At 40.6% G+C, this 13,973-nt stretch overlaps 1 protein-coding gene across 7 annotated transcripts in view; it reads right to left on the bottom strand.

The window, feature by feature from the left end:
• Positions 1-13,973, bottom strand: part of Rims1 (regulating synaptic membrane exocytosis 1) — a 472,082-nt gene that overhangs the window by 195,926 nt on the left and 262,183 nt on the right. For 6 of the 7 annotated variants that reach the window (XM_050134523.1, XM_050134524.1, XM_050134525.1 and 3 more), the window contains one exon: positions 11,169-12,007. In XM_050134523.1, the coding sequence (XP_049990480.1) occupies positions 11,169-12,007 (839 nt within the window). The remainder of the gene's footprint in view (positions 1-11,168; positions 12,008-13,973) is intronic. The other variant, XM_050134529.1, reaches the window with a different exon arrangement.

Here is a 13,973-nt window from a genome sequence, read left to right as displayed (position 1 = left end):
AAACATTTTTTTAAAAAAAAAAAAAAAGAAATCTCAAATTGCGATTAAAACCAAGTCCTTTCTCCCCTAAGTTGCTTTTGTCGGGGGTATTTTATTACAGCAATAGGAAAATCAACTAAGATACTGCCTAGTAAATCAAACAGAGAGCAGTGTTTCTTTCCTCTGGCTTATTCTAGTCTAAATAGTGTGTGTGTGTGGGGGAGAACTGGTGTTTTATTTATGCTTCCCTTAGTTACCTTTTAAATTTTTCTTCTCGATAAAATGGTGAGGTTTTCAAAATATAAACGGACATGTAATTATTTCTTCTTTACTCTAAGCAGAAATCATACTTACAAATTGTCATTCAAAAGATTATAAGTAAGATGGATACTGGGTTAAAATCTGGAGAAGAGCCACTGGTGCGAGTGGTTCACAAACCGGGAGATAGGTGTGAGTAGCCGGGCAATGGGATGCTATCCCTGACTAAAGTTCCTCCACTCAGCAGGGCTGGAAGAAGCTCATGTTCATCTCCCGGTACTGTGTTGGCATTTTGTGACGTCGTACAGGAAACAGTGGAACAGTTAAAGCACTGACTATATGCCCCAAGACACTATTACTTAAAAGATGAAAATTAATCAGTGCCATTTTACTATCCCTGGCCTTTCACCAGAAGAAAGAATACAGTTCATAGAATTCAAAGAATAATGTTGGAAAAAGAGAGGTGTACGTGGTTATAATAACAGAACTGTAAATCTCACATTAAGTAAAGGGACAAAGGGTCAGAAAGACAAATAGCGTATATTCTTTCAATATGTAGGGCCTAGCTTCTGATCTCCATATATGAATATTTAGGAAGCAGAAGTAGCAGAAGAGGTCAGGAAATAAGAAAGCAGTCCATGAAAGAGAAAAATGACCCTTAAAGGAAGTTCCAAACATCAAGTTTACTTGAATCTAGCAATCCCCAAGATAATTTCAATTTCCTCTTTATTGAGAAATACAGAGTCTTACATGCTTAATTTAATGGATGGCTTCCTAAAGGTCCTTAGTGTCCAAAGTCATCCATAATTTCTCAAATAACCAATACTCTTCAGTCCCCAAATCTAATGTCTGCTTTCTATTCTTTAGGGGTATGATACCAATTTCATTTCCAGTTTTCTTTCTTTCTTATCATTTAGTTTTAGGAAGTTTACACTACATTGTATGTTTTACTATTATTTTTGGTATTGTGTTATTAAGGCTAGTTTATGGCCTTTCTGATTCCAAGAGCAATTCCCTTCTATAATGCATGCCATAAATTTACCTGGAGATATTTAATTTTTCTACAGTATTAAAATATTCACTAAGTAAATATTTAATGGCAGAACTATCAGAGCTCCTTTATGGTTCAAAAAATTTGATTTCCAAGTTATAAAATAAAGAAACACAATTGTGAAACTAGAAAGTAAGGACTCCCACATGGTAAGCAATGATTTACCACTGAGCAACACCCCCAAATTTAATTTGCCATAATTCAACATCCTGGTACTTACTGTCTTCAGTGCTTTTTCCGAATGCATTAAAACAATACACTGCAGAGATACACAAAGAATTTGAAAATAGGAAACACTATTATTTTCATAATCAATTATCTACAGTAGTATTTTAGTGTATATATTCTCTTTACTCCAGTGTGCCCCTATACGAGTTAAAAATGAACTCATCTTTGAAAACTGTATCTCCACATACAATACTTTCAGTTGTCTCATTAGTAAAACTAAACATAAGTATTGAAAAATAATATACCCACTCAAACTTATGATATGTTTCCATCTGGGAACATAAACATCCACAAAATAATAAAAATCAAAACTGGATACTTCAAAAGAAATAAGGAGTAGGAAATGAATGCCCTGGCACTGGAGGCATTTAAGGGGCCGAATGCTGTCGAGAAATGGAGTCAGAGAAGGTGGTGATAAATGTGAAAGTTAGGGAAGGACTACAAATCAGTCAGCAAGAGTAGAATGCCAGGGAAGGTGAGGCTCAAGCCAGGCAGGCTTGGACTATGGTGGGAGATGAAGGATTGGTGGTCAGATTTTATCCAGTAGGATTTCTACCTCCAAACTAATTGGGATGATACATTGTGAGAACAACAAACACAGCTGTATTGAATGAGACTCTCTATTTTCCAACTGTTACATCAAAGTTGGATAACTTAAAAATTTCTGTTTCTAAAATTATATTTTTGAAACTTTAAAATTGGGTATGTGCATATGATGTTCCCACAAAGGACAGAGGAGGGTGTTAGATCTCCTGAAGCCAGACTCAGGCTTCTGTGAGTCATTCAACATGCTGGGAATGGAACTGGAGTCCTTTGCAACCACTTAACCTCTTAACCTCTGGGCCATCTTTTCTATCCCTGTATCAAGCATTTTAAAGGCTTCTTTTCTGTTCCTCAGTCCCCTTTGTGAAGTCTCAAGAACTGCAAGGCCACGCTAGGCAGAATTCACTTCTGCTAATCTGTTAGGCAATGAAACCCAAGTGTTGGCCTGAAGTTGAAAAATATAGATGGATATTTGTCCTCTATTTTATTTCCCAAACATAGTTTGATTGATTTTTTTTTCAAGACAGGGTTTCTCCAGTCCTAGAGACTGGTTCCTGTCCTAGAACTAGCTCTTGTAGATCAGGCTGGCCTCGTCAGAGATCCGCCTGCCTCTGTCTCCCGAGTGCTGGGATTAAAGGCGTGCGACACCACCGCCTGGTCTGATTGATTTTTTTATCCTTTCCCCAGGCACGTAAATTTCTAAATAAGTATGGTACTTATCAATGAGAAAAACTTACTATGATACAGTGATAGTTGTCCTTGATTTTGAACTTGTTTGGACTGATGCTTACCCAATATAGTGAATCACACTTTTGATTTAATATGAATACAGAAAAGAAAATGAGTAAAAGACTATTAGATCTCTCTTCCAATTGAATGATCAATTAATTGATCCTTCCCTCCATATTTTCCCTTCTATGAAGTAACTTCTGCTATGTGTTCCTACCTCTTCAATAGTCGCCCTGATTCATGTCTAAAGTATAGCTAAGCCATGCCAACAATGACCCAAAAATCTCAATCTGGGAGCCACAGGAAGGAATTCTGTCTTAAAGCTATGCCTACTATATTTGGTCATAGTAAAGAAAACTCACAGTATTAGTTACTTTTACAACGCTGTAACAAAATACCTGATCAAGTAACTAGAATTATGAAAAAAACCAACTTGGTTACTACAATCTATCAGGATGTGGAACACACAATGTGGTCTCAAGTTAGGCTGTGGTAAGATATGGTGTTGATGAGAAACAAAGAGTTCAAGTTAGAACCAGAGCGACTATAGTCTTCAGGGCTCATTCTCAGTGATCTACTTCTCTTAGCACAGTCCCAAAGGCTTAATAATCTCATGAACCCAGCTTCATTGTCTGGGACCAAGGATGAAATTGTATGAGCCTATGGGAAAACATTTCACAGCCAAACTATAGCACCGACTCAAATATAAAATGATTCCCCCATTGTTGAACGGTAACACATACTCTGTGCCGTTGTGTACTGAAAGTATGTAACGTGTTTTAGGTTTGCAGAGTCTCACAAGCATTTGCCTTTAGGCTCAGAGGAGACTTTGATTTTCAACTTTTGAACAATGGAGAACCTGTTAAGCATAAGGGGGACTCAAGTCTAGTGCCACTGAGTAAAAGTACTTATCAAGTAAGCTTGTCAACTGAGTTCAATACCTGAAACACACAGAAATGAAAAAGGAAAGAACTGATTTCACAACCATGTCCTGTGGCCTCACATATATGTCATGGCTGATACACCCACACAAACATACATACATACATCAGTATTTTAAAAAGTAACAAAAGAACTCTTTGATATACTATAAATAAATTTTGCATTAATGAGATGGACATAGAACTTTTGGGAGCAAGTGTTAAATTGTTATGGTTTAAGTAAATACATTTGAGTATCAGACAAATGGGCAGACATCTTGGTTGTCAACTGGATTGAGAGGCATCTCAGAGATTAGCAATCTTACTACTAGGTGTGTCTCTAAAGGTGTTTGCAGAGGATTAACCAAGTGAGATGACCAGTCTTAAATTTGGGTGGCAGAGTCCCCTGGTCAAGTGCCTCAGATGTTAAATGGGCGTTACAGAAAGAAAACCTGTAATAGAAATATCCATTCATCCTCATTCTCTACCTTTTTCTGATTGCCTGGAACGGAGCAGCCACTGATACATATCCCTGCTAACAGGCTCTCCCTCGGTTTGGGCCCAAAATCAACAGTCCTGGGGCTATAGACTGAGTGACACCATTGATACCTTGAGACAAAATAACTTCTAACTCTAATCTGCTTTTCTCAAGTGTTTGTTCTGTCACAGGACTACTCACTGTCCTCAGTCACTGAAATCCCAAATGCAGTATCTTAGAGCAACTTTAAGAGAGTAAATCAAAATTGAGGACATTCTGAAGGATTCTTAATGCTGTGGTTAATGTCTTTAGGGAAAAAATGAAAGGAAGATTATAGATAACCACTGAGCAAAGTAAAATAAAAACACTGGAAGAGTCAAACATAGGCCAGGAAAACATAGAAGACATCAGCCCTATCTGTACCATCATCTGTGACTTGTGGCCTCCAAAACTGTGAGAAAATACATTTCTGCTGCTTAAACCATCACATCCGTGGTACTTCTGCGCAGTTCTAGGAGACTAATACAACCTCTATGTCATCTTGCAGATAGCAGCTTCAATGTTCTGAAACTAAATTTAGATATGTCTGTTGGGATGCAGAAGAAAGAAGTACTGCCACCAATAGGTAGGAAGTAGATAAAAGAAGACAGGCAAAGAGGACAGGCATAGGCAATAAACATTAAATCCAGAAAGAGAGAACCAGAGCTTTTGTATACCACTCAGTATACAAAGAACAAAATGGAAGGCATATTTGGGTTCTTAGTATGGTAATTCCCATCAGTGGCTGACAAGAGTTGGAGAAGGACCCTCTCAATCCTAGACACGGATCATAGATGGCAAGCCACGCAATCTTCAGTTAGAGGGCCTTGAACAGAGTCAGACGCAAGCCTGTCCCTCACGTGAGTAATGACCAGAATAAGGTTCAATCAAATGCCATACTTAGTCTCAGGAATCCACTCGAAATAAGAGAGGCGCACTGTTCCATGGACACGCAGGGCAAGCAGCTGGACTGATAATACACACTTCTCGAAACTTTAGGGTAGCACTAGAAACAAGATGTGTTCCATGTTTGAAGAGCTAGGACAGGCAAGAAGCCTCAAGGGCATGGAACCGGGAAGTTGTGACCACCATGTCCCCCCTCGTCCGTCCAGCAGGGTGTGAATGGAGAGATTATCTTTCGTTTCTGAGATCTTGTGATTCTGCTAAATTGAACCAAAAGTAAGGACAACCTTTTCCTTCGCCGGATAAAATGGGTCAGAACACTGCAGTATGATTCTGCATTTTGCAAGGATTCTGAAGAAAACCTTCCCGAGATAAAGTAGGTGATAGCAAAATCTTCAACTGCAAATGTGTTTCTCAATGGACTTGGGAGTACAAATAACTCCCCTTCAAATGACTGGTAGTTACTTATTTTTTAAGATGTTCTGTATTGATACAGTTATCACATAGCACATGTAAATATTATATGTTTATTTTTAAGGATATAGTGCAGATGTTAATTTAGTTTTCCCGAGTCAAGAACGGAAACTCATATCAGATGCCACCAAATGACTAATATCCCTAGCTGAGGACCAATTTGGAAAGAAATATTAAGGAACATAATTATGTTAGATGTAAAGATTCAAATTCTCTCCTTTTTATAGGGTTTCTTTCCTTTTTATAGAACTTCTTTTTATGCGTAACTCTGGATTTAGAACCAAGGAGATTTTTTTTTCAGTCACTTAATGTATCAGGAAGAATCTGAAACTAAAATTCTGCCTTCTTTACGATTAACACATTTTTCTCAAGATAGTGTTAGAAATTAGATATCACGTTACACAGGAGAGAAAGACAGAGACAGACTGACAGTCAAACAGCAAAGGGCAGAGTGAGAGACAAGGTTATGGTCTTTCAATCTCTTCCAAATATTTAAATTCCACATATGATTATGCAGCTGAGGCCAATGCCATATCTGTTTTACATCTCCACCTCTCCCGTCTCAGCTGTCTATCAGTTACCCCTCTCCTCTCCTTCCTCTAAGCAAAGCATCCAGCATCTAAAATCACTGCTCATTCATTGGGACGGGTTAGGAGGACATATCGTATCTATCTTTCCCGCATCAAAGGCGGACACTTTCTGCATTATTTGTTATAGCAAAAGCAAAAAGAAAAAGAAAAGAAAAAGAAATCAGACGCGCAAACTGCTTGGCTCATTTTCAGCTGTCCAATCGTCATCGCTTGGTAAGGTCTTCCATTTTTAAGCTCATTGGATACATTGAGGAATAAACTAGAAACGCCACTTGATCTGACACAAAATAAACATACAAAATGCATAAGATAAAAAAGTATGCATGCACACACATTCAAAGGAATAAAGAAATGGCATGTATTGTTCACCCAAAGGGAACATGAGATCAAGCCTCTTCTTCCAGCTCTTCATGACTTAGAACTTCCACAGTAAGTTCCTTGCTAGGATAAGTGGCTTAACTCCTTGGAACGAATCAGCAGTGTTTTTTCATCCCCAAACTGACTCTGTTTCTTTCTTTTCTCAGAGATGGCACCATCTTGGCTTCTCTCTACGCATAGACCTCTTCACAAATGTTCACTTGAGCTCCAGACAAGGGATTATACTACACATTTCATTTAAATTTAAGAGCAATCTAAATATCAAGATTAGTTTACTGCTTACCTCTTCTTTTCTAAGAAGAAATACTTATATTTGTTACTATCCATAAACTATGAGAAAGGAGGTACATAACTCTTCTGCTTGCCAAAACGTGAACAGTTAGGTACTTTGGAGCTGTCAGACCAACCTTGAATGTCTTTATCAAAGCCCTCCAGTCAAGTCTCAGGGATATATGCTGAAGAAGGGCCATAAAAATTCTGAGCCAGAGGTGGAGGATGACTTCAAGGAAAGAGCATCGTTCAGACGCAGCAGAGCTGATGCACATATAAGCTCACAGAGACTGTGGCACCATACACACCCAGACAAAATCCCAGCACTGGAAGGGGAAAGTAGACAAAATGCCCCACACCTAACCAAGAAGGTATTTGCAATTATATAACTTCTGGTAAAGGGAAATCAGTTTTCTCCAATCGAGTATCACTGGGTATATTAACGATAGTCTAGGGCATGCCCAACACTGGAGTAGTTGGCCAGCGTAAAACTGACTCAATGATTCTTGTGTACTTTTTGCTTTATTTTGGTATTTTTTTTATCTTGCTAATTTTTGAGTAGTAAATGGGAGAGAGAGACAGAGACAGACACCCTACACACACACACACACACACACACACACACACACACACACACACACAAAGCAGGCGGGGCGGGGAGGAAGAGAAGGAGAGAGAAAGCACCAGTATGACCAACTGGGGTGGATAGGAGGTGGGACGGATCTAAGGATAGCTGGAGGAAGGGAGAGAATATGATTGTAACATAATATATGGTATACTTACTATTATTGAGGTCCTGGGGACCTTCCCAGTGCCTTGAGAATACTAGGCAGTGCCCTACATACCCAGCCACCCCTTCTTGTGAAAATGGGTCTGACTGTGTTCAATAGGTGGGCCAGGCTCTTTCTATATAGACTAGACTAGGTTAGCCTTAATTCACAACCCTTCAATGTTAACTTCAAAGTACCAGAACTACAGTCATGAATCACCCAGCCAACTATAATTATGTATCAATGCTCTCAAAAGAATGTAAACTCTGTGAGGAAAGTGGACATACGGTCTCTTTTTAACCCTGGTATAGCCATAGAATGTGCTAACTATACATTGGCTAAAAATTTAAAAGGCAATAGCGTGTATACATATAAGCATTAATGCCAATGGATCAACATGGTAATATACTAAGTAGTTACAATACAGTAGGTTTCGTGTTAAATATTTATCTTAATTGGGAAATTTACAAATGGGACAAGTCATTGACCTAGATACAGTCAACTGCAGCTGTGTCTCCCACAGATCAAATACTATGGTGGTCACTTTCCTCTGACTCTGAAATATATAACACGGCTTCCATTGTTCCCCGAGAAGCCTCTTTGCAAACAGTCAATCTCCTGCTTGTCCCATGGGGGCCTTTTTCATAGCAGCTTGTTTTTCTCCTCTGTGCATGTCGGACCCAGGTAATTTTGTCACAGTCACTACAACTTTAGATACTGTTACAGTTTGCCTATGAATCTACCCTTTCAAAAGGCCTGAGCCTTTTGCACGTTCTTCTTCACTATGTCGCCCACATCGTCATCATACTTTTGGCAATTCTCCTACCTCAGCTTCTTGAACACGTAGAGATGACAGACAGGAGCCATCGTACCCATCTGAGGCTTGTTTAAAGTCGGCTTCTAACTTCAACAGTGTCAGGAAAGAGCTTTGGGGAAGTACTGGATCTTGAGGGAAACGCCTCTATCAACTACTATTCTCATAGATTTGAAATTCAAAATTATTGTGGAAATGTGATGTAAATTAGATCAAGAGGTAGGTTCTAGTTTGGAGGAAACAGGTCACTGGAGACATGCCTTGCAAAGATGTTCCTTGATGCTGATACCTTCCTATTGCTCTGCTTCTTGCCACCATGGGGCAGATAGTTCTGCGACATGTTCCCTCAGACATGGTGCTCTACATACTGCAGACACAAACAACTTAGCCAGCCAGCCAGAGAGAATATTTCTGAAACTAAGAACCAAAATTAATCTTTGGGCTTTCAAGTTGCCTATCTCAGGTATTTGTCACTGTGACAAAAAAATAAAAATAAAAAATAAAAAAACCTGACACAGATGTCTGTAGGGCTGACACCACAGGAAAAAAATCAAGGCAGGAAGAATGCTAATTTAACATCTGGTTTTGATACATATGCATCATCTTTCATTCAGCAAGCCTACAAGTTAGACACTCATGCCAGTAAGGAAATGAAGGCACGTGAAGGTTAGGCAATTTGTGCAGTGTCACAGGGTAGGTCAGACTGTCATGGCTGCCGAGACGGTCCTTAGGGAACTGCGGGGTATGGTAGCACTTATAAATAAAGTCTGAGCAAGAAAATGTCTATGTTGTACTACTAAAAGGTTATTTATATTGCGCTTAATAATTTCATTTTGTAATAATTAATTTAGGATTACAATATCAGAGTAGAACTTAGGGGCTGGGAAATTTAAAAATTCACTTGAAAATGAGATTGAGCACATATTAAAAAGTATGGATTTATAATGTCCCTGTAGATGCTCCTCTTCTGTTTTCAGAAGAGGAGCTTGCACTCCGGCTTATGATGTTATGTCTGTTCCAAGAGGTCACTGAAGTCCCAGGGAAGGCTGCCTGTGGAGATAACAAACTCCACACATCACACCGTGCCTGGCATCTGACTGTCCATACATCTTGTTGGGTTTCCTTAAATAATTTTTTTCTATTGTAAGTAATGTGGGAGGGGGGGTGATTACCAGAGTCCACACTCATCCTAATATGTAGCATAAACTGATTAAGAGATGGTGTAGATTCTTTCCTTTAAGGAAACTATACATGTCTACCCCTCCATCAGTAGTTATCAACACACCCGTCAAACACGGTGTTTATGTAGTTGATTCCGACTATACTCCTTCAGAAGGAAATCAAAAGCAGTTACCATACTGTTCATCTGCTGACAGTAAAAGTTTGCAGCCAGTATGCACCTTACCAAGAGATGCCATGTGAACGCAAGCTAAAGGAGACGAATTCAACTTAGACACATACGAATCCCAAAGACAACTATCCAAGTTGGTTTGCAGTAACACTAATGAGAGGATGAAGTTTATTAACTGTTCCTGTAGAAAGTTCTACATTGTGTGGGCACTAAGAGATGTCATCAATGCAAGTAGTCAGACGATGAAAAAACAAGCTTATTTTTTAAATAAAATTAATTATGTTTAGAATATAGTATAGCATGTAACTAGAAGTTATAAATTAAGGAGGTACATAGAATAGCCCTACTCAAATACAAACATATTAATAGACACACAGAAACCCCAAACAGAGCTACCAGAAAAAAAGGTGTTCACCACCAAAGTTAGAATTTTAGTCAGCTTTATCTCAATGAACAGCATCAAAATGTGAATACCCTCCAAGAGAGGCATGTAATTTTAATTTTAAATTGAAGCACTTCCTAGACCAGCATTTTTTTATTTTTTTTTTTTGTGTGGGTGATCACTTGAAATATGTCTGGTGAGATTAAGGAACAGAACTGTTACATTTATTTAACTTCAGTTAACTTAAGCCTAAATAGAGTGTAAAATACCACTTTAGAGAGAAAAGCCTGTCATACTGTCTCATTTACTTTCCAATGTGAACTTCACACCTCAAAGTTACTAGGCATCATGTGTAAGACCTCAAATGAGATCATTTAGAATCTACTTACAAATTTTGAGAAGGATCAATTTGAAATCGGAAGAAATTTACCTTTAGGGATGGAATTTACGGCATAGGCACTCGTTTATAAACACAGTTTAGTTTTCTAAAAAATAAGTTACCCCCCATAAACAAATGCAGCCCCAAATAATGACTTCAAAACCTAAGACTGCACTCTTAGTTCCCTGAATAACAGGAAGCAAAATCAATAAGAAACTCTCCTCATTCAAAACTGGAGCTGGCAATAGGGTTTTATTAAGGGCAAGGGGAAAAAAGTACAACCTTTCACTGCCTGCGTCTCCACCTGAGAGTGCTCTATGTTTCCACCTCTAAATTGGGAACACAAACACCTTCACTTGACTGTGACCTCAGCAGGTGGACCTCTAAAGCCAGTAGGCATGCATCCATCCTGGGCCACGCACCTTTAAGCGCCCATCCCAGACTTGTCTGAAGGTGGATGGAGGCTCATGTGCGCCTGGTACACAGGAACCTAGGAGGGCAGCATCTCCGCGGCAGGCATCCCCATCCCAGCGCATCTCTCAGGCGCAGGTGCGCCAGGCACAATGCTACCCCAGCCCCAGCATCTCCGCGCCAGGCACCCGCGCGCATCTTCACCTCTGAGCCGCGCTCACCTTTCTCGCTCACGCTCTCGCTCTCCAGCTCCACGTCCTCGCAGCTGGTGTACTCCGGTGTGGACACGCCCTCTTCCTCCGAGCTGCTCACCGACATCTGTCGCCTCTTGCCTCCCCGCTTGGGCCGGTGCGGCTTGGGCGGGGACGGTCGCACGGACTCGGACTGGTCGGAGCTCAGCGAGTCGTTCCGCAGCATGCTCTCTGCCTTCTCGCGCTTGGCCTTGCGCAGGAGCACGGCCGAGCCCGGGTCCAGGCGGCCCTGCTTACGGAGCGGCTCGGGGACGCGCGGCTCGGGCGGCTCTGCGGGACCCGGGACTGGCCGTGGAGCCAGCGGGCCGTGCTCGGCGGGAGGCTGGGCGGCAGGCGCGCGCGCGCGGGGGGACTCGGGCGGAGAGGCCCTGGTGGCGGCTGGCGCGCGCTTGCCCGCCGTGGCCTCAGCCGGCGCGGTTGCAGCTTCGGTGTGCGGGAGGGCCACGTCGCTGTGGCGCCGCTCGTGCCTCGCGCGGGACACCCGGGCGTGCATGCGCATCTGCTGCTCCTCAGGAGGCGGCTTCACGGGGTAGCGCGCCAGGTTCGGGTCGCTGCGGTACCTGGTCTGGTACTCCTCCTCTTTCCTCTGCTTCTCGTCGTCCGCCGCCCTGCCATCCTCTCTTTTCTCCGGCCGGTCCGGGTAGTCCTGGGAGCGTCCTTTCTCCAGCCTGCGGGTTTCCCGCCTTTCCTTCCGCTCCCGCTCTTCCGCGGTCCCCTCCCCTGGCTGCACCGCGGACTTAGGCACGCGTTTGCGCTCGCTCTTCAGGCCTCCCTTGCCATTCTGCTCCGAAAGCCCTGGAGCCTTCTTCCTGTGATGTGCAAAGAATAGTTGATAAAATTTAAACAGCACACCTAGAAACTTCTTTGTCTCAGCATTCAGGCTTAAATAGATTATTTCCTATGATTAGTTAGAATCCTGTGTCTAATTAAAATTTGAAGTAAAGAACGGCATTAAATTTATGTAGTGATTAAACTTTAAATGTGAACCTTTTGCATGACTTTAGGATCAAAAATTTATTTTCACCTTTAAAGTTGCATTTAAATTAAAAATCATGGGCATTAATTCAATAAGCACATTTTTATGCTTCCCTTCCCTTGTGACTTAAAACGATGCAGATAGAAATAATATGGACAATAATAACATAAGACCTAAAGGTCAGTATACATCACTGCAAGATCAAATGCGTTTTCCACACATGCATATATGAGCATTGTGTAATTAGCAATTCTTGACTAATTAATGAAACTTTCATAATTACAAATATGCTTATTTCAGAAATCCAATCAGGTAGCACTCTGACAACAGGGCAAATTCATTTTGACTTGATTGTGTACACCCAAGCCTTTCTTTTATATATCATAGCATTAATCAGAAAACAATGGCTGAGCTATAGCTTACATTTTAACTTTCTCGGCTACCATTAATAGAAATACTGATATTTATTTACTTGTTTGTTTCTTACAGCACTAGGACTTCATGCCAAGAACCTCCCTTTTTATTTCAAAAGAACAAAAGTCCCAAAGAATAAACTAGTTTTAAGGTTTTCATTCCTTATATGTTTTATTTTTCTTGCAGGCAAAGATAAAATTAAAGGAAAGGGGGTTGGCGGATCTTTTAATCCTGTCAAAGAATACTTCAGTGTCCTCTTCGGTATTTCTCCATACAAAGCACCTGGTCCGGGATGTCTCTGATGTTATTCCAGAAGTGGCTGGAAAACACTTTTGCCCTGGCTAAGCCTTCTGAGCTAATTCTAATGTGCAGTTAAAGTGGAGACTACCCAGATTTGCTTTGGAATTCTAAGGACCATGGGGGATCTGGTTAGGGCAGCAGCATTTGATCACAATTAAAAAAAAATTGTGTGTGTGTGTATGCACCTTTGTGTATGTATATGAAAATGGGGAAGCTAGTTATTTCTGTGGTGGAATAGAAAAGTGTAGTTGCTAAGATACATTGTGGGGTTGAGATAGGTGAGGGAGAGACTATTGAGGACAGAAGGGGAATGGGTGACAAGGAGTAAAAAGAAGCGTGGTGAGTTCTGCTCGAGGTATATAAAACGGAGAGGGCATGAACCTGAAAGTGGACCTTAAAGTGTGGGGTTGTAATTTTGCAATGGAAGGGATCTAACACCACCACGGATTAGTAGTTAGTATTACAATTTTCGAAGATGCCATGACTGTATTGTTTACAAATAGTTCATTAGTTTCTTTTTTCTTGCATTTGGTAGAAGTTTATGTCAAAACAGTTTACTCTTTTGGATATGCTGTTAACAGTTGGTTACCATGCGGAGTTCATGATGTAATTAAAGGAGACCCATCAGTAAGGGTGCTTTAAGTGAGGTTGGCTATCATGCAAATGGTATGATTCTCCATTCTGTATTTTGGGCTCAACTAATGATATTTTTTTTTATTACTAACTTGATTGTTCTGTTTTCAATAGCTCCTGATTCATGCTCAAAATCTGGTCAAGTAATTTTCAGTAACAGAAAACTAGTCATCCTTTCAACCTAAGCAACTAGTCATCCTTTCAATCAAGGAACCAGTCATCCATTTGATCAAGGAACTAGTCATCCTTTAAACCTAAGCACTTACTCATCCTTTCAGTCAGGGAACTAGTCATCCTTTCAACCTAAGCAACTAGTTATCCTGTTGATCAAGTAACTAGTCATCCTTTCAATCAAGGAAGTAGTCATCCTTTCAATCAAGGAACTAGTCATCCTTTCAATCAAGGAACTAGTTATGCTTTTGATCAAGGAACTAGTCATCCTTTTAACCTAA

Source organism: Alexandromys fortis, unplaced genomic scaffold (genome assembly GCF_014885135.2).
Source record: "Alexandromys fortis isolate MF-2015 unplaced genomic scaffold, M_Fortis_MF-2015_v1.1 scaffold_20, whole genome shotgun sequence".
In the NCBI taxonomy this organism is placed as follows: Eukaryota; Metazoa; Chordata; class Mammalia; order Rodentia; family Cricetidae; genus Alexandromys; species Alexandromys fortis.
This window is presented reverse-complemented; position numbering and strand designations above follow the sequence as displayed.